Consider the following 27021-nt stretch of genomic DNA (forward strand, 5'->3'; position numbering starts at 1 on the left):
AAATTGAATTATTTGTCCCCAAGTACCAAGGTTGGAAAAAAATCTTCACTAAGTATCACTGTAGTCAGGGAGTTCAGCAGTCTTGCCGGGAAGAGATCCCTAAGGGGTAAAGTCCTTGCTACATTGGAACCTTTACCTGTGGGCTAAAGAGCAGCACTTCTTCAACTTTGTCCACGGTTGACCCCTTTTCTCCTGAGAAATGTAACAGGAGCAAGGGCTGCAGGAAATACCTGATTCATTATGTGGTGGGTTTGAGGGTTCTTGCTTGACTTTGTTTGGGGGTCACACCCTGGCAGTGCTCAGGGATCATTTCTGGCGGTGCTTGGGGAACCGTATGTGGAGCCAGAGATAGATAGACCCAAATGTGGTGCCTGGGTTGGCTGTGTGCAAGGCTAACCTTACAGGCTGTACTCTCTTTCTAGCCCTACGTGGTCACTGTCACTGTCATCCCGTTGTTCATCAATTTACTCGAGCGGGCACCAGTAACGTCTCCAGTGTGAGACTTGTTGTTACTGTTTTTGGCATATTAAATACGCCACAGGTAGCTTGGCAGGCTCTGCCGTGTGGGCAGATACTCTCAGTAGCTTGCCAGGCTGTCTGAGAGGGGCAAGGAATCAAACCCGGGTTGGCCGCGTGCAAGGCAAATGCCCTACCCTCTGTGCTATTGCTCCAGCCCAGCCCTACGTGGTAGAATTTGAATTTTTGATCACTGCACATGCCTTTTATTGTTGCTGAATTGTGTGACCTCCCACCCCCATGTAAGGCCAGATGGGGTCGCCACCAGGTGTTTTAAAAGCTAGGTCTGAAAGCATCAAAGCAACTGAAAAACTGGGGCAGGCCCAGAACTTCAACCAGGATTCTTGACTCGTGCAGTCTAAAAAAAGTTCCCTCAGAATGTTCCCAACATGGTGCCAGAGCGATGGTACAGCCGGTAGGGGTGCTTGCCTTGCTCATGGCTGATCTGGGTTCACTCTCTGGCATCCTATATGGTCCCCTGAGTGTGTTCCCAAAACAAAAGCAAAAACCCAGATTGTTCCCAGCAGATTTAAGTATTGAGATACAGTGACACTATCAGGATGCCTATCTCCATTCCCTTTGTTCAATTTTTGTCTCAGAATTAAGTCTAGAAAAGCTCAATCCAGCCAGTAAGAGGCATTGTTCAGCGGCTGGGGAGATGGCTTTAAGGGCTGGAGTGCAGGTTTCTATGTGGAAGTCCCTAATCCATCTCCACTCCACATGCTCTCCCAGCACTGTGCTGGGTGTGGCCAAAACAGAAAGCTACCAACAAAAAAGGGCACAGTTCACTCACCTGTAGGTCACTATTTCTCATACGGTACATACCTTTACATTCCTGCGATTACTGCCCAACATGTGACTTCTATCCAGTGATCTACTTCTATTGTTCAATTAAAGTGTCACTTCCTCCACTTGACTATTTCCTCTTTCAGTTTTATTTTGGGTTACCAAAGCAGTGCTCAAAGGGCTGGGGACCACTCTGGGCAATACTGTTCAGCTGCTTGAGCCTTATGGATGCAGAACTACTCAGGCCCGGGTTCAAACTTGGCCTAGCATAGGCAAAGTATATGCTCCATCCTGCCCTGAGCTACCTCCAGCCCACTCCTCCTTCTGTTCTCTGTGTTTTAACATATATGTGTGTGTATTTTATAACTGAAATTATGATTCCTTAGTGTTATCTCAAAACCAACACGAAAAGGGAGACTAGGGAGCTCAGAAATAATTGAGGTTAAGACACTTGCCTTGTACACAGCTGATCCCAGTTCAAATTCCCAGCAGTGTATATGGTTCTCTGAGCACTGCCAGTTATAATTCCTTAGTAAAGTCCAAAGTCCTGAGAATCACTGGATGTACCTCCAAAAACCAAGAGGAATAAAGCGGGCTCAGGATAGTACAGCAGGTAGGACACTTGCCCTGCATGCAGCTGACTTGGTTTATCTCTGGCACCACGTATGGTTCCCTAAGCACCCTTAGAAGTGACCCTTTAGCACAGAACTAGGAGTAATCCCTAAGTACACCCAGGTGGGGGGCCCAAAACCAACATAATGTTTAATGGTTTTTTTGAGGGGGGATTTCACACCCAGCAGTGCTCAGGACTTACTCCTGGCTCTGCACTCAGGGATCACTCCTGGCAGTGCTCAGGGAACCATATGGGATGCTGGGGATCGAACCCAGGTCAACCATGTGCAAAGCCAGTGCCCTACCCACTGTACTAATGCACCAGCTCTTCAAAATAGTTTTTAAAAAGAGACTTTTTAAAAGACAGCATTTTTGTTTTGGAGCTACACCTGGCAGTGCTTACTCCTGACTCTGATCAGGGATCACTCTCAGGGTGTCAAGGGACTGTATGGGGTCAGATATCAAATCCAGGCCTGCCCATGCAAGACAAGTGCCCTGCCCACTATTCCATTTCTCCAGCTCTAGCATTCTCCGGGAAAAGTCCACAGCCAGCAATGCTCAGGAATCACTCCTGGTGGTGCTTGGGACTAGATGGGATCCCGGGGACAGAACTCGGGTCAGCTACATGCAAGGCAAATGCCTTATCCACTGTACTATCACTCCTAGCATTACTACTAATAATATATTCTGATGGCTTCTTCCTCTCTCTTCGGAAGGTCTGTTTCCTTAAAGCTATGAGTTTTTACTTATATTCGAGAAGAGTTATAAAGGCACAGTGAAGACTAAGCAAACTTCTGCAGGATAAATGAGTCCCAGCAGGAAGCGAATCAGTCCCTGTCCTGATAGATGACTTTCCCTTTGGCAAGAAGCTGGTTACCGGAGCAGATCTACAAATCTGAAGGCCGGGCCTCAGAGGCAGAAGCAAGGTTCCTTGGGTCTAGGTCACGCGGGGGAAGCAGCTGCTGTTTACTGTCTGCAGTGACCACAGTTGAGTCCTCTGGCTCTGCCATCTGCCAAAGCTGACAGGTTTTCACACAGAGAACCAAGAGGACCTGCGGCATCCGCACAACAGGATGTCCCTTGGACAAAAGGAAGAGCAAATCAAATGGCCGTGGGCATTATTTTGCTCTCCTAACCCCGCTTCTCTGTCCAACTTAAATTCTGTCTTTGAAAATTAAGGCCAGGCCTGTTCCTACTTCCCAGCTGAGTGAATGCCACAGTCAAGGTTCTTATCTCTCGTAGCCCTCCCTTCCTGGTAATTATCTCACCTTGCTCAAAAGCTGACTTCTAAGCACGCAACTGGTCAATCACAAAACGTTTTTATTAAGGAGCAAGTTTTAATAGTTCAGGGACATCCCACATGAGCTGGTGGTGGGGTTTCAGAAGCTTCTAATCATGCCCCCACAGGGAGCGGCACAAGAATTCTGAAAGTTAAAGCAATGACTTCTTCGCATACATCAAAACAATATATTAAAGGCTGTTACAAAGTGAAAAAGAAAATAAAAAAGAGGCATTCATCAGAGCAAAAACAAGCAGCAGATTGATTGTCCTAACCAAAGGGCGGAGAAAGTCCTTGCAGAGTTCACAATCCGAAGAAAGGAGCTGCTTCTGGCAGGATTGGATTCTTATTACAGCGCGTCAAAGGCAAGCTCCAAGAACACCAGGCTTCAGATTTCCCACGGCTGCAACAAAGAGAACCTTTGGTTCTGCCTCACATGTAGGATGAACAAGCAGCAGCCAGCGGGGAGAGGTAGCCAGTGACTCTGACCCCCTGCTAACATCTCTGCCTTCTTTCTCTGAGCTCCTCAGGCAGAACAACCTGGCACTGCTCTTGCACCACTTTTTCCTTGGTGTGAATTTCAGGTGTCAGCCACGTCCAGGGGGCTCCCGGAGATGTCTGAGGACACCCCTGGGTCTGGCAGCATCTTCACAGCTGAACTTCCTGAATATCTACCTGGAGGCTGAAGGGTCGGGAGGATTCTTTCGTGCCAGGGTCTCCTGCTCCTCCACCGAGTCTTCATGCAGTCTCCCTGATGGAAGCCAGAAAGTTTTTGCGAACCCTGAACCGCAGCAGTTGCTAACTCCTCAGCCTTCCCCTCATTGATGGTGACCTTATCTGATCATCCTGGATTCTTTAGGTTTCTTTGTTTCTCTGGGTGGCCTTCAGTTTCCATTCTAGAGCTCAGGGAAGAGTGTAGAAATATCTGACGCCTAGTCACAGAAAAATCAGGGTCAGCAGAAACAGACCATTAAAGGCTATTAAAAACACCTTGATCTCATTGATCTGGTCCAGAGCCAGGTTCCACTGGTTTTCTAAATTTAACAGCATTTCTTAATAAAGCTGTGAGCAACTCAATTTTTTTTTCTCTCCTCTTAATAGATCAGCAGAGGGGTGAGATAATGCAGCAAGTAGAGAGCTTGTTTTGCACACAGACGATCTGGGTTCGATCTTCAGCACCACACACACACGGTCCCCCAAACCCAACCCGGCCCACTGCCAGGAGTGGCTTCAAAAAACAAACAGACCCACAGACACAAGTGAGGAAATGCGTTATGGCGTACCAGAAGGAAACTTTGCTAGTTACAGAATCTTTCTTTCATTTTCCCCTCCCCATGACAAATAATATTTTACATTACATTAAAACAAGATGCTGGAGGATGGAGGCTTGATTTCTCTCTGCAGCACAACATGGTCCCCATGAGTGAGCCCAAGCCCTAGGTATAACCTCCAATCAGAACCAACCCCATATGTACATTGCTTGCAGAGGGGTCAGAGTACCCCTACACGCATTTTATAAGGTCAGAGCGAGTACAGCAGGTGGGGTGCTTAACTTCCATGTAGCCAATCAGGATTCAATCCTCATCATCCCATGTGATTCCCCAGAGCACTGCCAGGAGTAATTTCTGAGTGCAGAGCTAGGAGTAATCCGAGTGTCACTTGATGTGGTCCAAAAGCAAACATACAACCAAATAACATATAACCAAAAAATAATTTTATTCAATTTTTCAGAGCATTAACAATGTCTAAAAACAAGTTGTAAATGCTGGTTTATAATGAAAATGAAAAGATCTGTTCATTTCTCTGTTCTGCTCTCCTTTCTACTCCCCCTTCACTTTCATAATGATGAAGGAACTCTAAAATGACAGACGTAAAAAAAAGGCCTTGCTTCACTTAAGTCAGGCTTCCAGTCCAAGAGGGGGGTAGAAAACCACATCCTCTTAAAACACTTTTTTTTAACCTTCAAATTTCAGTACACAAATACTAACATCTCCTACTGTGAACAGAGTATGTTCAAAGCTTGTAACCCCAGGGCTGGTATGATACCACAGCGGGTAGGGCGTTTGCCTTGCACGCAGCCCACCTGGGTTCGATTCCCAGCATACCATATGGTCCCCAAGCAGCACCAGGGGTAATTCCTAAGTGCATGAGCCAAGAGTGACCCCTGTGCATTGCCGGGTGTGACCCCCCCCCCAGAAAAAAAGCTTGTAACCCCTATGATGTAGTCACTGATCTTCTTTCCCCAAGAATCCTCCCTAAAGTACAGAGTGCTGACATTTAAAATCACCCCCACTTGGGAGATTTTCTCAAATTTCTTCAGCAACAAATGACTGAGGCCAACAACCACCAGCCCTAACCTTCAATGTTCTCCACTCCTAGTCACTTCTCTTAACATCCTGGCCCAGCTTAGATTTTTTATTTTTGGGCCACACCTGGCTGTGCTCCTGGCTCTGTGCTCAGGGATTACTCCTGGCATGGCTGATACAGGACCTGATATATGTAGGGATTGAACCTAGGTTGGCTATGTGCAAGCATCCCACACACCATGCACTCTCTCCAGCTCCTCACCTGGATATTCTTAAGAGTACCCTGATTTTTTTCTTCTTATTGTGGGTTTTCACTCAACTAGTAGATACGCTCACTCAAGTTGTTCTTAACCCAGAGTGATGAGTCCAGATACAAACTATCTCCCAAGCCCAGGAGTGCTTAGAACAAAAAAAGGAAGCATTTAGCCAACAAGGGGTTGGATGAAACCCTGGGAAAGCAAAATCCTGCAACTTGAATAGCATCAACAGAGGAATGGTTGAAGTACCATCATTTACTATGGAACACTGTGCATCCTAGTAAAAAACAAAGCACGCTTTTGTGTTGTTACACAGAATTGTCTATAACTTATCACCACGCCATGAAGTGGTGCCAATGTAAAGGCATGGGCATAAGCCTATGTGGTCCCACCTATCCACAATACCTGAATAGTTAGCAAAGAAATTAAGTTCTATTTACTATTAGGGGTTGGAAGAGAGGAGGGAATTATTTTCCACCTTCTATCCTGTACTGTTCTTTGGGGGATCTGGGGGTGTTTTACCTAGTGGTGGGGCAGTGCTGGGGCCCCTGAGATATGGATCACACCTCACTCCTGCATGCTATCGCCAGCTCCTGTTTTATCTTCTGAACTACAGGTCATGTATTACTTTCCTGACAACTTGAGAGAGGGAAGTGTCTTCAGGCTTTCCCCTCCTGCCCCAAAACTTTTTGACAGAAAAAAAAACCCAAACCACTTAGGAAAACACCCTTTTATTATTTCTTCTGGTTCTCAGTCATCAAGGACTTTTTGTATGTTGTTTTGAGCTACATTTGGCGGCCTGTGCTCAGGAATCACTCCACTAGGAGGTTCAGGGGTCCAAGGATTTGAATCCAGGTCAGCAGCATGCAAAGCAAGCACCATACCTCCTGTGCCATCTTTCCAAGTCCTTCCTAATCTCAGCTTCGAGGAATAGTCCGAATGGTCAGCTAACAGGTTCTCAATTTCTGCAGCTCATCTATCTTAACTGGAGCAATAGCACAGAGAGTAGGGCGTTTGCCTTGCACATGGCCAACCCGGGTTCGATTCCTCCGTCCCTCTGAGAACCCGGCAAGCTACAGAGGGTATCCTACCCACACAGCAGAGCCTGGCAAGCTACCCATGGCGAATTAGATATGCCAAAAACAGTAACAACAAGTCTCACAATGGAGACGTTACTGGTGCCCACTCCAGCAAACCGATGAATGTGCTACAGTGCAGTGCATCTATCTTAATAGTTTCAGACCACCTGCCAGACATACCCCTCAGAAGCTAATTAGTGCAGTTCATTAAGCATCTGCTCCCCTGGATATTGTGGAGGGCACTTTACATTCTCCTCTTAAGTAGCCCCTTACTCCACTCCATTAACTTTTTTGTTGCTTTGGGGTCACACCCTGCGATGATCAGGTCAGGAGCTACTCTTGACAGTGCTCAGAGGACCACCTGGGGATGTTGAAGATTGAACCCCGATAACCCTACCCGCTCTCTCTGGTGCCAATGCGGGTTATAGGACTCTGCAGCCCAGTGTTGCCCACTAACCGCAGTTTTGTTTTGGGGGCCACACCTGGGGTTACTCCCCGCTCTGCACGCAGTAATTATCCCTGGCGGTGCACGGGGGTATCATATGGAGTGCCAAGGATGGAACCCAGGTCGGCTGCCTGCAAGGCAAACGCCCGACCCGCTGCACTATCGTTCCCATCCGTATGGGTTAAGTTTCCGGGCCCCACAGGCCGGGGCTTTCCGTCACTGGGCCTCCAGATAACCCAGGAGGAAAGTCCGAGCCAGTTCCGCTGGACACACCGACGGGAGGGCGCGGCGAGAGGGGCTTGCCCCAGGTCAACAGGGCTGGACGGGCGAAGGGGGCACTCGGCCACGCACGCAGAGAAGCCCCGGAGGGAAGCTCAGCGGCACCTCCCGGGCGCGGCGGCGAGGGCCCAGGTCGCCTCAAGGGCGCCCGCCGCGGGCCCCCTCCCTCCGCGGGGTCCAAGGCCAGCTGACGAAAGAGGGCAAGCCATCACCTGCGCAGGGGCCACCTCGCGGGGCGGGGGGGTAGGGGAGTGGCGACAGCCGTCGACACTCCGGCCCCACCGACTCCGAGAAAAGTAAACCGTCTCCCCAGCGCCCAGCTCGGTCACCCACCGCCGGAACCGGAAGTGCGCTCCCGGAAGTGGGAAGCGGCGAGGGGAAGGGGTGGGTAGAGCGACAGGGTCTCTCTAGGCCTCCTTGGCGGCCCGCAACTTCATGGTGTTAAACCGTGGTCGTTTTGGGGTTTCTCTCCGTCCTCGGTTCCTCAGGTGGTGTGAAGCCTTTTATGCAGCTCTTCCGCTTCGGGAAACTTCCTTGTCTTTCTTGCACCGCAGTTGGCCCAGTTGCAAAATGGAAAGAGGACGCAGTGGGAGCCGGCCCGCAGCTGAATCAGTGCCCCACCTTGAGGTTACGCCCTTGCACCTTTGCACCATCCAAAGGACGGAAACCCAAAGGAGCTGGCTCAGCGGCAGTGGTCCACGAGAGCGCCCCGTGGGGTCACTCCAGCGGGCACGCTCTGTTCGGTTGCACCGCCTCTGTGTACCCAGGCAGGAGTAGGCATGCGACTATCGGGGGCTTTAACAAGGTGTCCTGGGGGAGACCCCGTGGGTTTAGGAGATTGAATCTCAGCCCCGATTTAATGTTCTGATTGTTGATGGTTAAGAACTAAAGTTTGGGGAGGCCCGGATATTACTCAGGGAGCGCATGCTTGACCTCTAGCATCCCTTCCTACAAGCCACCCGCTCCCCCTAGGTGAACACTGGAGACCAAACTGCTGGTTTGGTTGAGTGTGAATTTAATCTGAGTTTGAACTGACCAGAGATTTTTGTTTATTCGTTTTGGGTCCACACCCAGCAGTGCCCAGGACTTCCTCCTGGGTCTGCTTTCAGGGATCACTCTTGGCGGTGCTCAGGGGGCCAAATGTGATATGGGGATGCCAACCAAGCCTGCCTTCTCAGCGGGGAAGTGCTCTACCCCTTGTCATAGATGGTGAATAGCACAGATGGGAGGGGCAGTGCAGAGATGCTAACCAAAGCAGCCCTCCCACATACTCAACCCTGAGGAAGACGGTGTTTACTTGGTCAAGGGAGGCACACAGGCGTCTCATACTCTCCACACCCTCTCAGTGGATGAACTGGGGAGTGAAAGTGCTCTTAATCTGGGCTACATAAACTTTTCCATTTGCAACCCTTTTCATCCCTGTATGTGCTCTGAGTTTGTAGGTGTACAAATCAAACCTTTACAGCTAATATATCATAAGTAAATTCACTGTAAGACATTTTTGAGAGGCTAGAGTACAGAAGGTAAGGCATTTGCCTTGCATGCAGCCGGTCTGAGTTCTGTCTTTGGCACATCATATGGTCCACTGATCACCCTCAGGAGTGATTTCTGATCGCAGAGCTAGGAATAAGTCCTCAGCACAGCTAGTGTGGCCCCAAAACAATAACAACCAAGATGGGGTTTTTGTTTTGTTTTGTTTTTTTCCTTTTTGGATAGATCCTTTTGGGAGATAGGTTAGAGTAAACATTATGTATGTGGGTTAGAGTAAACATTATGTATGTGGGTTCCCTGGGTTTGATTGCTCCCCACCTCCGCATGTTCCCCTGAAGAGTGCCTCACAGCCCCAGCTCCATTAGGTTTGACCCCAAAACAATAAAAGGAAGGAAATAAAACTCCCAAAAGGACCAATAGCCAGGTGCATCACACCCGGTAATGCACAGGGCTTACTCCTGGCTCTGCACTCAGGAATTACCCCTGCCGGTGCTCAGGGGACTAGATGGGATGCTGGGAATAGAACCCAGGTTGGCCACATGCAAGGCAAACGCCCTACCCACTGTGCTATTGCTCCAGCCCGGTGGATATTTGTTTTTTTTTTTTTTAACTTTTTACAACCCCCATTTAAGTTCACCACCCAAAGCTTAACAAACAAAGACCCTAAAGCACTTTTGCTGGGTTATAATTTCCAGAGCCAACCCCTGGGGAAGAGAAAATGTACCCTTTGTTTAAGTCACCACTGCTGCTCAGTCAGTAAGGCTCTGTATTCCCAGACACTCAGCAGTAGTTAAAGAACCAGAGTTCATCATCTGGCCTTATGCCTGCCTCCCCAAGTGATGGGGTTCCATTGCATCACTCACTGTTTTGGTTGTTGGAGTGGGGCACCCAAGTGATATTCAGGCCTGGGGACCCCACTGAGGTTCTTGGCAGATCAGGCCTGCAGTTCAGTGCAAAGGACTGAGGATGCAATGCTACTCGCTTAAGCACCTCGAATCCCCAGAACACCCCGGTAGATCTGGGACCATGTGGTGCTGGGGATTAAACCAAGGTCTACTGCACTCAAGACCTTAACCCCAGAGCTATATCTCTTCCCCACACCACTCAATCTTGCAAATGAGTTTTATTTCCTTCCTTTTATTGTTTTGGGGTCAAACCTAATGGAGCTGGGGCTGTGAGGCACTCTTCAGGGGAGCATGTGGAGGTGGGGAGCAATCAAACCCAGGGCACCCACATACATAATGTGTACTCTAACCGGTTGACCTATCTCCCCAGCCCACAACAGAGTTATTGCTTTTCACTTCCTTTTAACCTTGGTTTCCCCATGTGTAAAATAAGTGGAACAAAGTAAACATCATCAGTTGTCTTGACCACAGAAAAAATGACAGAGGCTGAGTTAGCCAAAAGAGCAGTTTGTGAAAATGTCTGGTAAACTGCCTGCAGAGACCCAGCCCACTGTCATTCCAAACCCCCGCACTTTCCTGCCACAGCCAGAAGGTCAGATGAAGGAATGCTTGACCTGAGTCCATAAAAGAGGTATTTGAAGAAACTGATTTTTCTGATCTCATTCTTGCATTTCTCACACACAAATTGACCATAGAGCTAACAACCCCTTAAAGATATCCAATAGGGGCTGGAGCGATAGCACAGCGGGTAGGGTGTTTGCCTTGCACACGACCGACCCTGGTTCAATTCCCAGCATCCCATATGGGCCCCTGAGCATCTCCAGGAGTAATTCCTGAGTGCATGAGCCAGGAGTAACCCCTGTGCAACGCTGGGTGTGACCAAAAAAAAAAAAAAAAAAAGCAAAGCAAAAAAAAAGGTATCCAATAAAACTCCTTCCCCTGGAGATAATAGGAAACAATTGGGGGTGGGGCTTGGGGACACACCCAGAGGTGGTCAGGACTTACTCCTGGCAGTGTTAAGATGGCTATATGGAGTACTAGGGATTGAACCTGGGTCAACTGTGTGCAAGGGAACCGTCGTACCCGCTGTACTATTGCTCGAGTATCATGAGGATATTAGAAAATTGCCAGAAACACCCCCTACCCCCACCCCACCACTGACACACACACACACTTTTCTTCCTTGGTTTCGGCAGTGACCAAAGGTGGGGCACACTGGGGGCTCACTGAGGGGTGTACACTTCAGTTATAGTGTTTGCACACGCTTGGCTGCCCTGTAATGGCGATCACATTCTCCTAGGGTGCTGGGGGTCGCCCAAAGCAGCGCTGCAGTACCTCACTGAGTGCGAAGGGAAGTAACAGATACGGACCTTGGCCTGACACCTGCAAGGCAGGAACTCTACATCGAGCCATCCCCTATCTCAGAAACACAAACTGCTATAACACAACCTGCACTGTCCACATACACAGGACACAGCGTGCCTGTGTGGAGCGACCTGGAACAGTGGGTGCTGGCTGCTGGCACAGCTTTTCCTGGCTCCCAACCCTGGGTGAATCTTCATTTTCTTTCTGTCTTTCTTTTGGTTACCAGGGACTGGGGAAGGGAGAAGTAAGGCGTTGGTGTGGGTTTTTTGTTTTTTTTTTTTTGGCTGTTGTTTTATTTTGGGGTGCCCCATCCAGAAGTACTCAGGACTTAACTCTCAGCTCTGTGCTCAGTGATCACTCCTGGCAGGGTTTGAAGGATTATATGGAGTTCTGGGGATCAAACGGGCTTACTGTGTGCAAGACAAATTCCCTACCCATTGTACTATTACTTTGGTCCCTGGTCTTCACTTTCAACTCAGAAAATAAAGTACCTTAATTAACCTTTCCCGTCTCTGCAGTGTTTCTTTTAGTCGGACTAGATGAAGGACTTCCACTTGTCTCCCCTCCGTCCACTCCCAACCCATTCTTGGTTTCCTTGGGGATGCTTCAGAAACCCGTGAGAGTAGAGGGACCAACCCTTTGGGTCCCCAAGCAGCTCCAACCTTTGAGGTATTTTTAATTTTTTTTTCTTTTTGGGTCACATACGGCAATGCTCAGGGGTAACTCCTAGCTTTGCACTCAGGAATCACTCCTGGCGGTGCTCGGGGAACCATATGGGATGCTGGGAATCGAACCTGGGCTGGCCCCATGCAAGGCAAACACCCTACCCGCTGTGCTATTGCTCCAGCCCCAAGCAGCTCCAACCTTAGAGGTTTCAAAATATCTACACTTGTGGTGGCTCTGCCCAAGCTCACTGCATCATAACTCAGAATAAAATAGAAACTGTCCTTCCGCCCACTTTCCCCACCTGCCTAGGTGTGCCTTCTCTGCCTTCAAGACACACACACTCATCTTTTCCTCCTTGCTGGGCGTGCTCTTCCCTGACTTCTGTTTGTCTACGTTCCTGCTCCAAATCAGGTTTTGCCCTTCAGAGTAGCCTCAGTGCCACACCCCACCTGGAGGTGCTCAGGGCCTACTCCTAGGATCACTCCTGGCAGTGCTCAGGGGACCATCTGCAGTGCCAGGGGTTGAGCTGAGGTCAGCTGTGCGAGAGGCAAACATCCCACCTGCTATACTGCCGCTCGTGAACCTCTCCTGGGCTTTCTGTGTGGCTCACACACATGCTGGCTGTGGCTAGTGTTGCTGGTCTCTGTACTGACACAGCTCTGGGTGTGCTTGCTGGGTGGTGCACACTACACTTCAATGCTCACACGACACCTGGCTGAGTATCAACGATGGCACAGCCCCTTGTGGTGCGTCTTTGGGTCATCTCATGCAGACCCAGCGGTGGCCAGCATTTGATGATGATGTGAGTGTGCTAGAGACCACCAGGGACACTGGTGCAGTTAACAATGTCAGGTTTATGGACTTGGTATGCAACAGGGGCACTGCACTCAGAACCCCGGGGGATCGTGGCAAATAAGGAAAAATCAGGACTATCAAAAGATTTGGGAGAAAGGTGGAATTTTGGTGAATTGAAGCCATGGGGTAGGGAGATAGTATAGTGGGTAAGGCACTTGCCTTGCTTGCACCTGACTCGGATTCATTTCCTGGTATTGTTATGGCATATGGTCCCCTAAGCACCACCAGGAGTGACCCCTGAGCAGAGCCAGGCCTGAAGTGAGCACTGAGCCCTGCCAGGTGAAACGCAAGAGCAAACAAAATAAGCAACAAAATGAAGGTGTATGTGTGTGTGTGTGTGTGTGTGTGTGTTTTGGCCATACCCAGTGGTGCTCAGTGCTTCCTCCTGGCTCTGCTCAAGGGTCACTCCTGGCAGTGCTCGGGGGACCATGTGCAGTATTGGGGATTGAACAGAGATTGGCTACGTGTAACGCAAGTACCTTAAACTGTGTACTATCTCTCTGGCTGAAACGAAGTAGTGTTGGTAGGCTCAAAGCACACTTGGTCATGTGGACATGGGTTAGCATTTGACTTGAACTAACACAGTCCTCAGATACTACAAAGTTAAAAATATAGCTGAGGTTGGGTCGGAGAAGTAGTACAGAGGGTAAGGCATATGCCTAGCACGCAATCAACCCTGGTTTGATCCGAGCCCCAGAATCCCATATGGCCCCATGATCCCCACCAGGAGTGATCCCTGAGCACAACTGGGTGTGGCCCAAAGCACATATTTATCTGAAAGGTATTTTGCATGCTTTTCATGCAGGTGGCCTGAGTTCAATCTATGACACCACATGATCCCTTGAGTACTGTCGGGAGTTATGCATAAACAGAAAGCTGAGAATAGCCTCCCAGGACTGCTGGGTGTCGTCCAAAAACACAAAACCAAACCTAACCCCCACACAATGACAGTTACAGTGTAAGAGAAATAGGAAAGTGATTAAAAAGGACTTTCTGTGGGGCTGAAGCAATAGTACAGCCTTGCACACGGCCGACCCAGGTTCAATTCCCAGCATCCCATATGGTCCTCTGAGCACCGCCAGGGGTGACTCCTGAGTGCAGAACCAGGAGTAACCTCTGTGCATTGCCAAGTGTGACCCAAAAAGCAAAACAAAAGACTAAAAAAAATTAAAAAAGACTTTCCAGAGGATGTCTGTGTGCTCAGTGGTGCAGCACTTGCGTTGGATGTGTGAGGCCTGAGTTTGACCCCAGGCACTATGAACATTTTATACTTCCTAAAATTGAATTTCAAAAGTGTGAGTGGTTTGTTTTTATTTTATTTATCTTTGGGCTTGGGGCCACACCTGGAGATACTCAAGGCTTACTCCTGACTCTGCACTCAGGAATCACTCCTGGCAGTGCTTAGGGGACTATATGGGATGCTGGGAATCAGACTTGAGTCAGCCACATGCAAGGCAAATGCCCTACCTGCTGTACTATTGCTGTAGCACTATTTAACTTTTTTAAACGGGGGGCCACACTCAGCAATGCTTGGGGATTCAGGGATACTCCTGCCAGACTTCAGTGGCTCTAGGACCACTGGGGCCACATCCAGTAGTCTAGGGCCACCAGCAGTGTTCAGGGGGCCTGATAGTACTTCTGCCAGTGCTCAGGGGGCTACGAGGTACCAGGAATTGAATTGCTATTTAAATTATCTCCCCCCCCTAAAAGAAAATAAGTTATCTCCCCAGTCCAAATGTTTTGTTGGGGCACCATGGCAGTTCTTGGGGCATACCAGGGGGTCATGTCATGCCAAGGATTGAACTTGGAGTATTGAGAATGTAAGCTATGCACTCTGACTCTTTGCAGTATCTCTCCAGCCCCCACATCGGTGATTTTTTTGTTATGCTTTGGCCCAGTGATGCCTAGGGGTTACTGAGGAACTACTCCTGGTGGTGCTTGGGGGACCAAATGAGATGCAGGTATCGAATCCAGGTCAGCCAAGTGCAAGGCGAATGCCCTACCTACTGTACTTCATTCCAGCCCCATGGAGGCAATTTTTTTTGGGGGGGTAAGTCTCTAAAGCAGCGCTTGGGGAATCTGGACCATGGCTGGTGATACTTGGGGCCAGATATGCTGCGGGCTATCAGGGTCATCCCAGTGGTGCTTAGGGGAACATACTGTGCCAGGAATTGAGGAACTGTTTGGTTTTTTATTGTTATTGTTTTGGGGCCAGACCTGGCGATGCTCAGGGGTTACTCCAGGCTCTGTGCTCAGGAATTACTCCTGGCATGTTTGGGATTTCATTTGGGGTTTTGGGGATCAAACGTGGATCGGCCTTGTGCAAGGCAAATGCCTTCTCCGCTGGACCATTGCTCCAGCCCCTGTGCCAGGGATGGAACACAAGTTGTCTGCACACCAGGCAGGCTCTCCAGTCCTTTAGCTATCTCCCTGGAAACCACAGGGTGATTTAAAAATATATATATTCCCAAAGTAGAAGTTTCTAAAATGTAGCCAACATTTATATTCTGAAAATGGAAAGAGAATAGGTTTGTTGACTACTTTTAAATCTTAAGGGAACAGAGCTGGAGCAATAGTGCAGCAGGTAAAGCATTTGCCCTGCGTGTGGCTAGCCTGGGTTTGATCTTTGGCACCCCATTGGGCCCTCCAAGCCTGCTGAGTGATCTCTGAGTGCAGAAACAGGGGTAACTCCTGAGCACTACGAGGTGTGGCTCCCAAAACAGAACTAAAATAAAATTAAAGAGACTGGAACGATAACTCAACGGGCTAGAGTGTGTGCCCAAGATTTATCCCCACCACTGCACGGCCCCCCAGGCACCTCTGACAACCACCAAGACAGGAACCTCCAATTTTTTAAATTTTAGAATAAGAACTGAATTATTGATATCCTATGATGAAAGAGAAAGCACTTCTTATCTTTTGGTTTCATTTGTGGGCCCTGCTTGGTCGTGCACAGCATCTACCCCCAGCCTGTTGCTCAGCAGGTGTTCCAGGCAGTGGTCAGGGAATGCTGCGGTGGCAGGGTTCAAACTCAGGCCTCTTGCATGTAAAGCAAGCACTTAGCCCACCGACCTCTCTTTCCAGCTCCTCTTCTCATGTCTTGGAAAGTCTGGGGTCACACTCAGTGATGCTTAGGGTTTACTCCTGACTCTGCACTCAGAAATCACTCCCAGCATTACTTGGTGCCCCATATGGGGTGCTGGGGACTGAGTTCAGGTCAGCCATGTGCAAGGCAAATGCTCTACTGGCTGTACTATTGCTCTGGCCCCTCTACTTACCATTTTTTTCATTGGGAATCAAAGTATTATGATTGTGTTTCATCAGAAAGTGGGTTGTCTTCGTGATTTAGAAAACAAGAATCATTAGCATCTACATCCTTGATTATTGCTCAGAAAAACTTTGACTAGATGGCTTTTAAACTTAAATTACTGATGGACCAGAGAGATAGTATAAGACCTCCTAAGCACTGCTTGGTAGTCATCCCTTCCCAGGTTTTTAATTACTGAAACTTGGAAATTTTTGTCTTGGTTTGGTTTAGGGTCATGGCCAGCCATGCCCAGCACTTATTCCTTTCTATGTGCTCAGAGATCACTCAGGGATGATAGATGGTGCCAGGGATTGAAATGGGGTTGGCTGCGTACAAGACAAGCACTTTAACCCCTTTAATATCTCTCTGACCCAAGACCTGGACATTTTAGTAAATAAAAATTGAATGAAGGGCTGGAGCGATAGCACAGCGGGTAGGGTGTTTGCTTTGCACGTGGCCAACCCGGGTTCAATTCCCAGCATCCCATATGGTCCTCTGAGCACCACCAGGAGTAATTCCTGAGTGCAAAGCCAGGAGTAACCCCTGTGCATCGCCAGGTGTGACTCAAAAAGAAAAAAAATTGAATTATTGACACTTTCAAGATACTCTCGCACGTGCATTTCTTTTGAGAGGGGTTGAGGGGTTTCAGCAGCTCTTAGCATCCCCAGAGGTTGGGGTCAAGTCCCTGAGAATTGACTGCCCAATCAGAGGATGCAATCTCAGCCTTTGAGAATCCATTGTCCAAACAGAGGGTGCAATCTCAGGCCTGACTTCCCTTCATCCTGTGAGGACTTTGGAAAACGTCCAGAGTCTTTTCCTGATACACTGCGAGGAAGCAGACGCTCAGGTTTTGAAGTGTCTGGGAAATCAGACAGTTACCTGTCACCTGGGCTTGGCAGTCTGACTCAATACAATGATTCAATAGAAATGTATAGCTCCCAAATTTCTCCCGCCCTCCCCCACACACCCATGATGCAGAGGTCTCTACCTCGCTTGATTCAGTTCCTCCCTTGCTCATATTCTGGTCTTACCAGACCAGTTCTTGGGGTTTTGCAAGACTGGTATGATGGGGCTAGGGGTGTGGGAGTAAGGGATGGAGGAGAATTTGGGGGAGGAGGGATCAGATTTCACATTGGTTTTAGAAGGAAAATGTGGACAAGCAGCTACGTTTGAGGCTAGTGGGTAGGAAAAGAGACAGGAAGCTGTTGTTTTTTGGGGGGGGCACTCCCAGCAGCCATCAGTTCTTATTCCTGGCTCTGCACTCAGGGACCATATGGGGTACTGGGGATAGAAGCCGGGTCAGTTGTGTAAAAAGTAAATGCCCTGGACTGGAGCAATAGCACAGCAGGTAGGGCATTTGCCTTGTACGTGGCCAACCCGGGTTCTAATCCCAGCATCCCATATGGTCCCCTGAGCATCACCAGGGGTAATTCCTGAGTGAAGAGCCAGGAGTAACCCCTGTGCATTGCCGGGTGTGACCCAAAAACCAAAAAAAAAAAAAAAAAAAAAAAAGTAAATGCCCTACCTTCCAAAGTATCACGTGGGCCTCAACAAAGGGAATTTTTTTTTTTATTGAGACATTTTATTTTATTTTATTTTATTTTTATTAAATTTATTTATTTTTAATTAGAGAATCACCGTGAGGGTACAGTTACAGATTTATACACTTTTGTGCTTATACTTCCCTCATACAAAGTTTGGGAACCCATCCCTTCACCAGTGCCCATTCTCCACCACCCGTAAACCCAGTGTCCCTCCCACCCTCCCCAATCCCATCTCCCCCCCACCCCACCCTGCCACTGTGGCAAGGCATTCCCTTCTGTTTTCTCTCTCTAATTAGCTGTTGTGGTTTGCAATAAAGGTGTTGAGTGGCCGCTGTGCTCAGTCTCTAGCCCTCATTCAGCCCGCAACTCCCTTCCCCCACATGGCCTTCGACTACAATGTAGTTGGTGATCGCTTCTCTGAGTTGACCTTTCCCCGGAACGTGAGGCCAGCCTCGAAGCCATGGAGTCAACCTCCTGGTACTTATTTCTACAGTTCTTGGGTGTTAGTCTCCCACTCTGTTATTCTATATACCATAGATGAGTGCAATCTTTCTATGTCTGTCTCTCTCTTTCTGACTCATTTCACTCAGCATGAAACTTTTCATGCCCATCCACTTGACTACAAAATTCTTGACCTCCTTTTTTCTAACAGCTGCATAGTATTCCATTGTATAGATGTACCAAAGTTTCCTCAACCAGTCATCCGTTCTGGGGCATTCGGGTTTTTTCCAGATTCTGGCTATTGTAAACAGTGCTGCGATGAACATACATGTGCAGATGTTGTTTCGATTGTACTTTTTTGCCTCTCTGGGATATATTCCCAGCAGTGGTATTGCTGGGTCAAATGGGAATTCAATATCTAATTTTTTGAGAGTCGTCCAAATTGTTTTCCAGAAGGGCTGAACCAGTCGGCATTCCCACCAGCAGTGAAGAAGGGTCCCTTTCTCCCCACATCCTCTCCAACAGCGGTTGCTTTTGTTCTTTTGGATGTGTGCTAGTCTCTGTGGTGTGAGGTGGTATCTCAAAGTTGTTTTGATCTGCATCTCTCTGATGATTAGTGATGCAGAGCACTTTTTCATGTGCCTTTTGGCGATTCGTATTTCTTCCTTGGTAAAGTTTCTGTTCATTTCTTCGCCCCATTTTTTGATGGGGTTGGATGTTTTCTTCTTGTAGAGTTCAACCAGTGCTTTATATACCAACAAAGGGAATTTTTAAGAAGTGTTGTTGAGAGGCCAGAGAGATAGTCCAGAGGGGTAAGTGCTTTTTGCATGAGGCTGGCTCGAGTTCAATCCCTGGCATTTCCTATGACCCCCTGAATCTGCCAGAATTCCTGAGTGCAGAGCCAGGAGAAAATCCTGAGCACTGCCAGGTGTGCCCCCTACCCCCACCCCACTCCCCAAAATAAGTATAGTTGACCTGATCACTTTGGAGAGCAGCTTGGAAAAGTCTAGTGGGTAAGGCTGACAAAGAGCATACCCTCCCTCTCGGCAGATTTATTTCCTGGAAAATGCCCTGGAAAAACCTTCACAGATGCGCACCTAGAGATAGGCCCAAGGATGTTCACTGGAGTGTTCTTGACAGTGAAAATCACACACACAAATTGGTCCTAATGAGGTCAAGGATAAAACTCAGAAGAGCACTTGCCTTTTAATTTTTTTTTCTTTTTGTGTCATACCCAGCGATGCACAGGGGTTACTCCTGCTTTGCACTCAGGAATTACCCCTGGTGGTGCTCGGGGGACCATATGGGATTCTGGGAATTGAACCTGGGTCAGCAGCATGCAAGGCAAATGCCCTACCCACTGTGCTATTGCTCCAGCCCCAGTCTTTAAATTTTTTTAATTTATTTTTTATTTGGGAGAGGGGAGGGCTGGGCCATTGCCAGCGATCAAACTGTGTCAGTTGCATTCAAGACAAGTGCCTTAACTTCTGCACTGTCTCTCCAGCCCTAAGCACTTGCCTTTCATGTGTGAGGGCCTGCGTTCAATACTTGGCACCTCAAAAAAGGAAGGAAAAACATTGGCCCCAGTGTTAATGTACATGATGGGGAAAGGATTGTGATTTTGTGCAAAGGGTCTTCCCAAAGTTGTCTTACTAACCTCTTTACTCCCAGCTCTAATCTTTCCATATCAAAGGTGCCTAGTAAATGATTAAGCAGTGGCTCCTATATATTCATTTTTGTCCAAATAATGGGCCATTATAGGCAGAATGAGCCTCCTGGAATGAATGAGTGCAGCCCTCCTTTCCCAGCTTGTCCATGGATGCAAAGAACAAATGGTCCTTCCCCATCACCGGGTGCCTGCTAAGGCACTGTGTGATTTTCTACAGATTTTTCCATGTTCTCATGTTTCATGCATGCAGTAGACAGCCAGTGGTTCTGTGTAACTCTGCACTAAGGGGCCAACATCCTGGCACTGTCCTGCTTCAGCACTCAAAGTCTTGAGTCTTGGGAGCCCCTCAGTCCCAGACATGCAGGGATGGTTGATCTCTCTGACAGTCTTCCCCTTATCAGGGGGCGGGGAGGCAGTCGGGGTACACTCAGCAATGCTCAGAGGCTATTCCTGGTTCTATGCTCAGGAATGACCACTGGAGATATTCCAGGAATCGTATGTGGTATGGGGGACTCAAACCAGGCTTTCAGGCCACTAGAGCAACAAGCAAGGCGAGCGCCTTAGCTCCTGTTCTCTCTTCCCTGCCCCCAGTCCTTTCCTCTTTTCTCTATAGGAGAGCATCAGATCTGGTCTTATCTCTGCATACCAGATCTAAGACTTTAGGAATGAGCTGCAGGGCAAAAAGATGATCAAAGAAGGAACTGATTTGAGGTTTTCTGAGAGATGTTTATTTTTTGCAAAGCTTATGAGTGGGCACGGCCATCCAGGTCTGGAGTTTAGTTGTTGGCCATTGTCTGGAAAAAAAAGGGGGAAAAAGAGCAGTTAGGTCACAGATTCTGATGCCAGATAGGTCCAGATTCAACTCCCAGATATGCCACTTATTTAGCTATGTGATCTTGAGAGATGATTTGACCTCTTTGAGCCTCAGTTTTCCCATCTATATAATGGAGTAATAATAATATTTACTTGGTGAGTGGTGGGGGGTGGAGTAAACTATTAACTAAGGAGCTTATCTCAGTGCCTCGGTTTTGTTTGTAAATTTCCGCTACTACAGTTGTAAACAGCAATACTCTGCTCTCACCACCGATCCCACAGGACCTGAGCATCCCCTAACACAGCTCTCAGCCTCTTTCTCCCTTGCTACCGAGTCTGTCCCCCACGAGCAGCCCTGACACCTCCCTCCGTCATCCAAGACCAAGAACGGACCTCCCTGGAGGAGGAATTTCAAAAACACTGGCAGCCTCAAGGAAACTCAGCGGCAACGCCGAGCTCCAGCCAGGAGCTAGAGGTCTTGGGACCACACTGTGGCAGGCCTCCACCCGCACCCACCCTGCCCACTTGCCCTGCCCGCTCACCTCCTGGATCCAGTCGTTGAAGGCAGACACTCGTGTGAACACAGTGGGCTTCTTGCGGGTGTTGCAGCCGAAGGCAGACACGAAGCTGGTCACACCATGGACCTGCCAGGAGCCATCAGCAGCGGGGCAGTTGAGGGGTCCTCCGGAGTCACCCTGGAAGAGTCAGAGAGGCAAGGTAGGGAGCTGAGCGAGTCTGAGCTTCCAGCAGCTAGTTCTGACATGGGGGCTGGGGGTGGGCGTTTAGGAAACCTCAGTGGGACTTGACCGCTCAGGGCCTCTCCATTTCAGTGATGGGGAGTAAGGTTTGCCTGACGGATCTTGTGAGAGAAAGCAAAAGAATAGCCTAGTGGAGAGGGTGCAGTCAACAGACAGGCGTTCCCAGGAGAGTACAACGGGAACCGTGAACATTAGTATTGGTGTGCACTTACAATGAGGGCAATGTTTTACTTCAAAGGGCCTTGAGAGGTCCTCGTGTCAACATCTCAAACCTCTGGGGTCGGAGCCATACTTTAGCGGGTAGGGCATTTGCCCTGCATGCAGCTGGCCTGGGTTCGATTCCCAGCATCCCATATGGTCCCCTGAGCACCGCCAGGGGTAATTCCTGAGGACAGAGCCAGGAGTAACCCCTGAGCATCGCCAGGTGTGACCCAAAAAGCCAAAAACAGGGGCTGGAGTGATAGCATAGCGGGTAGGGCGTTTGCCTTGCACGCAGCCAACCCGGGTTCAAATCCCAGCATCCCGTATGGTCCCCTGAGCACCGCCAGGAATGGTTCCTGAGTGTAGAGCCAGGAGTGGCCCCTGTGCATCACTGGGTGTGACCCAAAAAGCAAAAAAAAAAAAAAAAAGCCAAAAACAAACAAACAAACAAAAAAATAAAACACTTCAAGCTTCTGGATGCCAAAGTCTGAGAGGGCCTGAGACTCCTCCCTGGCCAAGACAGCATGTGAGAGGGGACTAAAATGCAGGGGCTCCGCTCTGGGCCAGGGCTGGTTCTACGCCACACTGACTTTCTACAATGCATGCCTGGCGTGGTGGATCAGTGGGGCCTGCAGCAGCAACACTGCATGTCTTTTCCTAGGGGGTGGAGGTGGGGTGTCCCCATGGGCCCGTGGAGGACTGCTCCGAGGAGGACTCACGTTGCAGCCAGAGCGGATGTCACCACCAGCGCACACCATGGTGTCCTTCAGGGTAGGGCCCCACCAGTCCCACTTGCTGCAGGTAGCGTATTCCACAGAGGGCAGCAGAGCCTGCTGGAGCTTGTCGGGGAGAGGTCCGCCAGCTGCACGGGGAGAGCACTGAGTCAGGGGTGTGGGGGTGCCAGCCTCCACTGCAGTCTGGGGGTCAGGGCTGGGAACCCCCAAGAGGTTGGGGAGTTTGGAGCAGAGAAGCACCTCCCACCAAGTCACATGGCCCTGCACCATGGCAGCCCCACACCTGGCACCCAGGAGCCCTCTAAAATCACCGCATGGTCCCCCAGGCACTGCTGGGAGCAACCCCTGAGCATAGAGCCAAGGAGCAGCCCCCAGCACTGCCCTGTGGCCCCAGTGCAGTGAGTGATGGAGACAGAGACTGTGGTGGAGGAGGAGGCAGAGGGTACAAGGACGAGACGCACTGTAGAGGCGGCCCCAGCCGCTGATGTAGCAGGGGGAATCGTTGGGCAGGATGTCGCCGGCGGTGGGCAGGCAGGCAAGCTGGACCCTGTCACTCAGCTGGGCGCTGCGTGAGAGCTTGATGAGGGCGATGTCATTGCTGGAAGACAGGACAGGGAGGGTCACGGGGAGGCTGGGTCTGCAGCCAGACCAGCGCACCCCCAGCTCTCACCGCTCTGCCCCCCATCCTCCCTTCCCAACGCCACACGCATTCTCCGGGCCTGCATCACGGCCCAGCTGGACCCAGCGAGCCTCCCTCTCCTGGTGAGGCTGATGGCGCTGGGGTAGGTAGGGAACGCGTCCCTTTCTCTCCACTGTCTAGGGCCATACCACCCTGGACACGCCCGTTCCCGTTGGATCTCAGAAGCTAAGCAAGGCCGGGTTTGTACTGGTTGATGCTTGGATGGGAGACAGTTTCTCCCACTTAGCCCTGGACCCTGGGGAGGCGCAGCCCCACATTCCCGAGGCACTACACTTTTGGGGTGCTGTGCTCATTTACAACCCATTCACCAGGGAAGTACTGAAACTCCCCACATATGCTATTTACAAGGAATTGGGGTGACTTTTTTTTGAGGGGTTGGGGGCCACACCTGGTAATGCTCAGGGCTTACAGGAATTACTCTGTAATTACTGTGTGCACAGGAATCACTCCTGGGGTTGCTTATGGGATTCTGGGGATCAAAACCAGGTTGGCCACATGCAAGGCAAACACCCTACCCGCTGTCTCTCTTCAGCCCCAGGATTGGGGGGCTTTAAGAAGACCTGGATTTTATGTTTGTGGACACACCTGTAGTGCCCAGGGACTACTCCTGGCTCAGTGGTCAGGGGCCGCTTCCAGCAGAGCTGGAGCAGGGACACTCGATGTGCGGGATTGAAGCTTAGCTGCCTGCAGCCAAAACTTGTTCTCAGCCCTTCAAGACAATCCTATGCGCAGCCCTTTGAACTCTCTCCAGCTCCTCCCGGGTTCAGTGTTCCTGACTGGTGGTTGGTGATCCCCTCCCTGACCTTTACCATCACCAGCAAACCCAGAAGGTCCGGCTTTATCATTGACCAGTGATAAAACTGTGAGATCCAGGAAAGGGCAGGGACTTGTCCAGGCCCAGTTACCACTTAGTGCTGGAGTCCGACTCCCAGCCCAGTGCTCAAGCTCCAGTCGGCTGAGAGGAGGAGCCTTGGGCATAGGGCAGGGCCAGCGGAGCAGCTCTGAGATCTGGTCGAGTCACCTGGGCCCTGCTGTTCCCTTCGAAGAGAATGAGTCTGGTGTGGACAGTCCGTGAGCTGGCTTCCCAGGAGCGTGTCCTGGGGTCCCTGGGGGGGTAGTGGGCCCTGAGTCCCGGTCTGAGACTTCAACTCACCCGCAGGCCACGCAGTTGGGGTTCCAGAGGGGGTGCACGAAGAGGTCGCCAGAGTTGATGGGGATCACCTGCTCGGGACCTTCTTTCTCAGCCCGGTCATACTCGCCCAGGACCACCTGGTAGGTCAGGGAGCTCCTGCGGTAGAGGTGGAGTCAGTGGGGGCCTGGCTGGCTTCCCGCCTCCTGCCCCCCCCCCCGCCGTGTCTCCGCCCAGAGGCCCAGGATGGGGCAGGTGAGAGCACTTACGAGATGCAGTGGCCGGCGGTCATGACCCAGTCGGGGGCAATGAGGCTGCCGCCACAGGTGTGGTGGAACTCGCCGTTCTTCTCATACTGCAGGGACACCTGTGGGCAGGAGGCGCCGTAAGTGGCCGGCGTTCCACACGGACACCATCACGTGAACCTCGGGAATGGCGCCCTCTAGAACTGTGCAGTGCCCAACATGCACCACAGCTCATGGCCACTCCGGCACTTCTCCACGAGGAGACGCTCCAGAGACCTCCGACCTTCAGCCTAGTGACTCCCCTGGGGCCCTCCACGTGCTCTGCCCTCTAGAACATTCTCCAGTCCTCTGTCTCTTGAGAGCCCCCGAGGCCTCCAGCACTTCTGCACTCTGTTCTCTCAGCAACTGAGGCACAAGTCCTTCGCGTCTCTTCTTTCATACCTATTCTAACTTTTAAAAGCTGAATCTTTGGTTGGCGAACTGTAGCCCACGGGCCAAATCTGGCTTATACATAAGATCATTGGGAGATGCACGTAGCTGACCCAAGTTTGACCCATGTCCCTGCTTATGGGCCCCCAAGCCTGCCAGGAGTGATGCCTGAGCACAGAGCCAGGACAAATCCCTGAGCACTGCTGCGTGTGGCCCCACACTGAAAGCACAGTGGCTCCAATTTCACTAGTGGTGCTTCCCTCTTCCCCTGAGTCAAGCTTAATTCCTCCTCGATTCCCACTTTTATCTTGCCAACCATGCAGGGAGAGGGCTAGGGACTGAACAGGTGAAAATCCCAAGTGGACTATCTGAAAACGAACAGGTGGTTTGAAAGCAAACAGGTGTTCAGGGTGGAGGCCTTGGGATCAGAACAGGGGCCTGAAGAGCCCGTGGTGGGAAACAGCTCGGCCGGTATCGCTCTTACCTGCCAGGGCCAGCTGTAGGGAACGGCGTCCTCGCCGTTCACAACGCGGGCGACGGGCTGGAAGGCAGGCCTGCCACAGCCTGAGGCTGCAGGAGAGAGTATCGGGACCCATCAGCCAAAGGGCCCCCCAGAGAAAGAAGAAGCCCAGGTCCCCATCCTAGTTGTGTTCTCCCTGGCTCTGTGACCGGGGGCCAGCCCCTTCCCTCTCTGAACCACACAGTCACCGTCACAGTGAACATTCCGGCCAGAACAGGGCTTGGCAGAGTTCTCAGAGTCCCAGGGCAGAGTTAAATATGAGACACGGTCCTTCCTTGGCAAGGTCAAAGGGCTTGAACACTTAGAGCACTGCCTAAAGCCCAACACGCTTTCTAGAAGCGACACCAATTATCCAGAAGAGGGATACTGTGGGGTCAGGGAGATGGACAGAGTCTGGAGCACGGGCTCTGCATGCAGGAGCCCAAGCACGAATCCTGGCACCACATGGTGGTTCCCCGGGCACCGCCAGGAGTGACCCCCGACTCCTAAATTGGGAGTAGCCCTTGAGCACTGCTGGATGTGGCCCTCAACCAAACAGACATAGAGTTAAGGCTCTGCAGTGAGACGGCCCGGGATTCAAAAGGCTGCTCTGGCCCTCTTTAGGAAAGGGATCTTTCTTGGGAGTTCATTTTCCCCATCTAGAAAGTGGGGGCGCAATAGGACTGACAGACAGGTCATAACTTTTTGAAAATCCTGAGCATTGTCTTGGCACCTGGGAAACACTTAACAAATATCATCTGTTGGGGCTGGAGCGATAGCATATCGGGGAGGGCATTTGCCTTGCATGCGGCCAACCCGGGTTCGATTCCCAACATCCCACTTGGTCCCCTGAGCACCGCCAGGAGTAAATTCCTGAGTGCAGAGCCAGGAGTAACCTCTGAGCATCGCCAGGTATGACCCAAAAAACAAGACCAAATATCCTCTGTTACTCTTACTTCCTCAAGGGAGGAAGCTCAGAGGGGTGGTCCTGAATGGAACTGTGTTATGGAGTCGAGACCTGGAAAAGACCAAGCTAAGGACATGCGCAGGGCAGGGGGATCTGAGCGGGGAGAGGCATGGTTCGGCGATGGGGCAAAGAGTCCAGCCCACACCAACTAGCCCCAGAGCCTCAGTTCTTAACCATTCGATTTTGTCTGAGCCCCCTTTGTGGACACCCCCGCCCCCCCCCTCTCTCTCTCTCTCACACACACACACACACACACACACACACACACAGAGCCTCTGGGTTCCCCCCAGCCTTCCTCCTGCTCTTGCCTTGCCCATGCTTCCCCTCCATCCTGCTCTAGCTCCAAGCTAAGTTTCCACAGTTACTTCCCAGGTGCAAGCGGGGCCCCCCCGCTGTGGTACCAGGGCCTGGGTTCCCGAGGCTCAGCTCAGGGGGCTGAGCTCAAAGGGCTTCCGACTCAGGGCGCACAGACACGGGCTGGGGCTTACCAAGGGCCACAAGAAGGAAGGAACTCAGCAGCCGCAGCATCTTGGGAGGCTTTGAGTGATGGGAGAGACGAGGGCCTGGGGCTTTAATATAGGGCAGGAGGTAGCCCGTGGGGGGCTGGACTGGGCCCCACTCCCAGAACAGCTGGTGGGAAAGGCAGGTCTCCCAGGGTCCAAGGTCATGGCCCCCTCCTGCTACCGATGGGGAAGGACGACCAATGGCAGGACCGAGGCTCCCATGACGTGTGGCTGCACAGGT

At 50.6% G+C, this 27021-nt stretch overlaps 1 protein-coding gene and 1 long non-coding RNA gene across 2 annotated transcripts; both read right to left on the reverse strand.

Annotated features, from left to right (window-relative positions):
* Positions 1–3217: 3217 nt before the first annotated feature.
* LOC129404897 (uncharacterized) lies at positions 3218–7900 on the reverse strand. The gene is made up of 2 exons (XR_008630238.1): positions 6641–7900; positions 3218–4125 (listed from the first exon to the last, which is right to left on the reverse strand). It is a non-coding gene; the product is annotated as an uncharacterized LOC129404897 (long non-coding RNA).
* A 12607-nt stretch (positions 7901–20507) lies between these two features.
* On the reverse strand, positions 20508–26815 carry CELA3B (chymotrypsin like elastase 3B). Its single transcript, XM_004603409.2, has 8 exons — positions 26766–26815; positions 25296–25381; positions 24407–24504; positions 24162–24296; positions 22770–22906; positions 22294–22436; positions 21158–21310; positions 20508–20596 (listed from the first exon to the last, which is right to left on the reverse strand). The coding sequence occupies exons 1-8, from the start codon at positions 26803–26805 to the stop codon at positions 20579–20581; spliced, it is 810 nt and encodes a 269-aa protein (XP_004603466.2). The 5' UTR covers positions 26806–26815; the 3' UTR covers positions 20508–20578.
* Positions 26816–27021: the final 206 nt, after the last annotated feature.

This window comes from Sorex araneus, chromosome 5 (genome assembly GCF_027595985.1).
Source record: "Sorex araneus isolate mSorAra2 chromosome 5, mSorAra2.pri, whole genome shotgun sequence".
Classification (NCBI taxonomy): domain Eukaryota; kingdom Metazoa; phylum Chordata; class Mammalia; order Eulipotyphla; family Soricidae; genus Sorex; species Sorex araneus.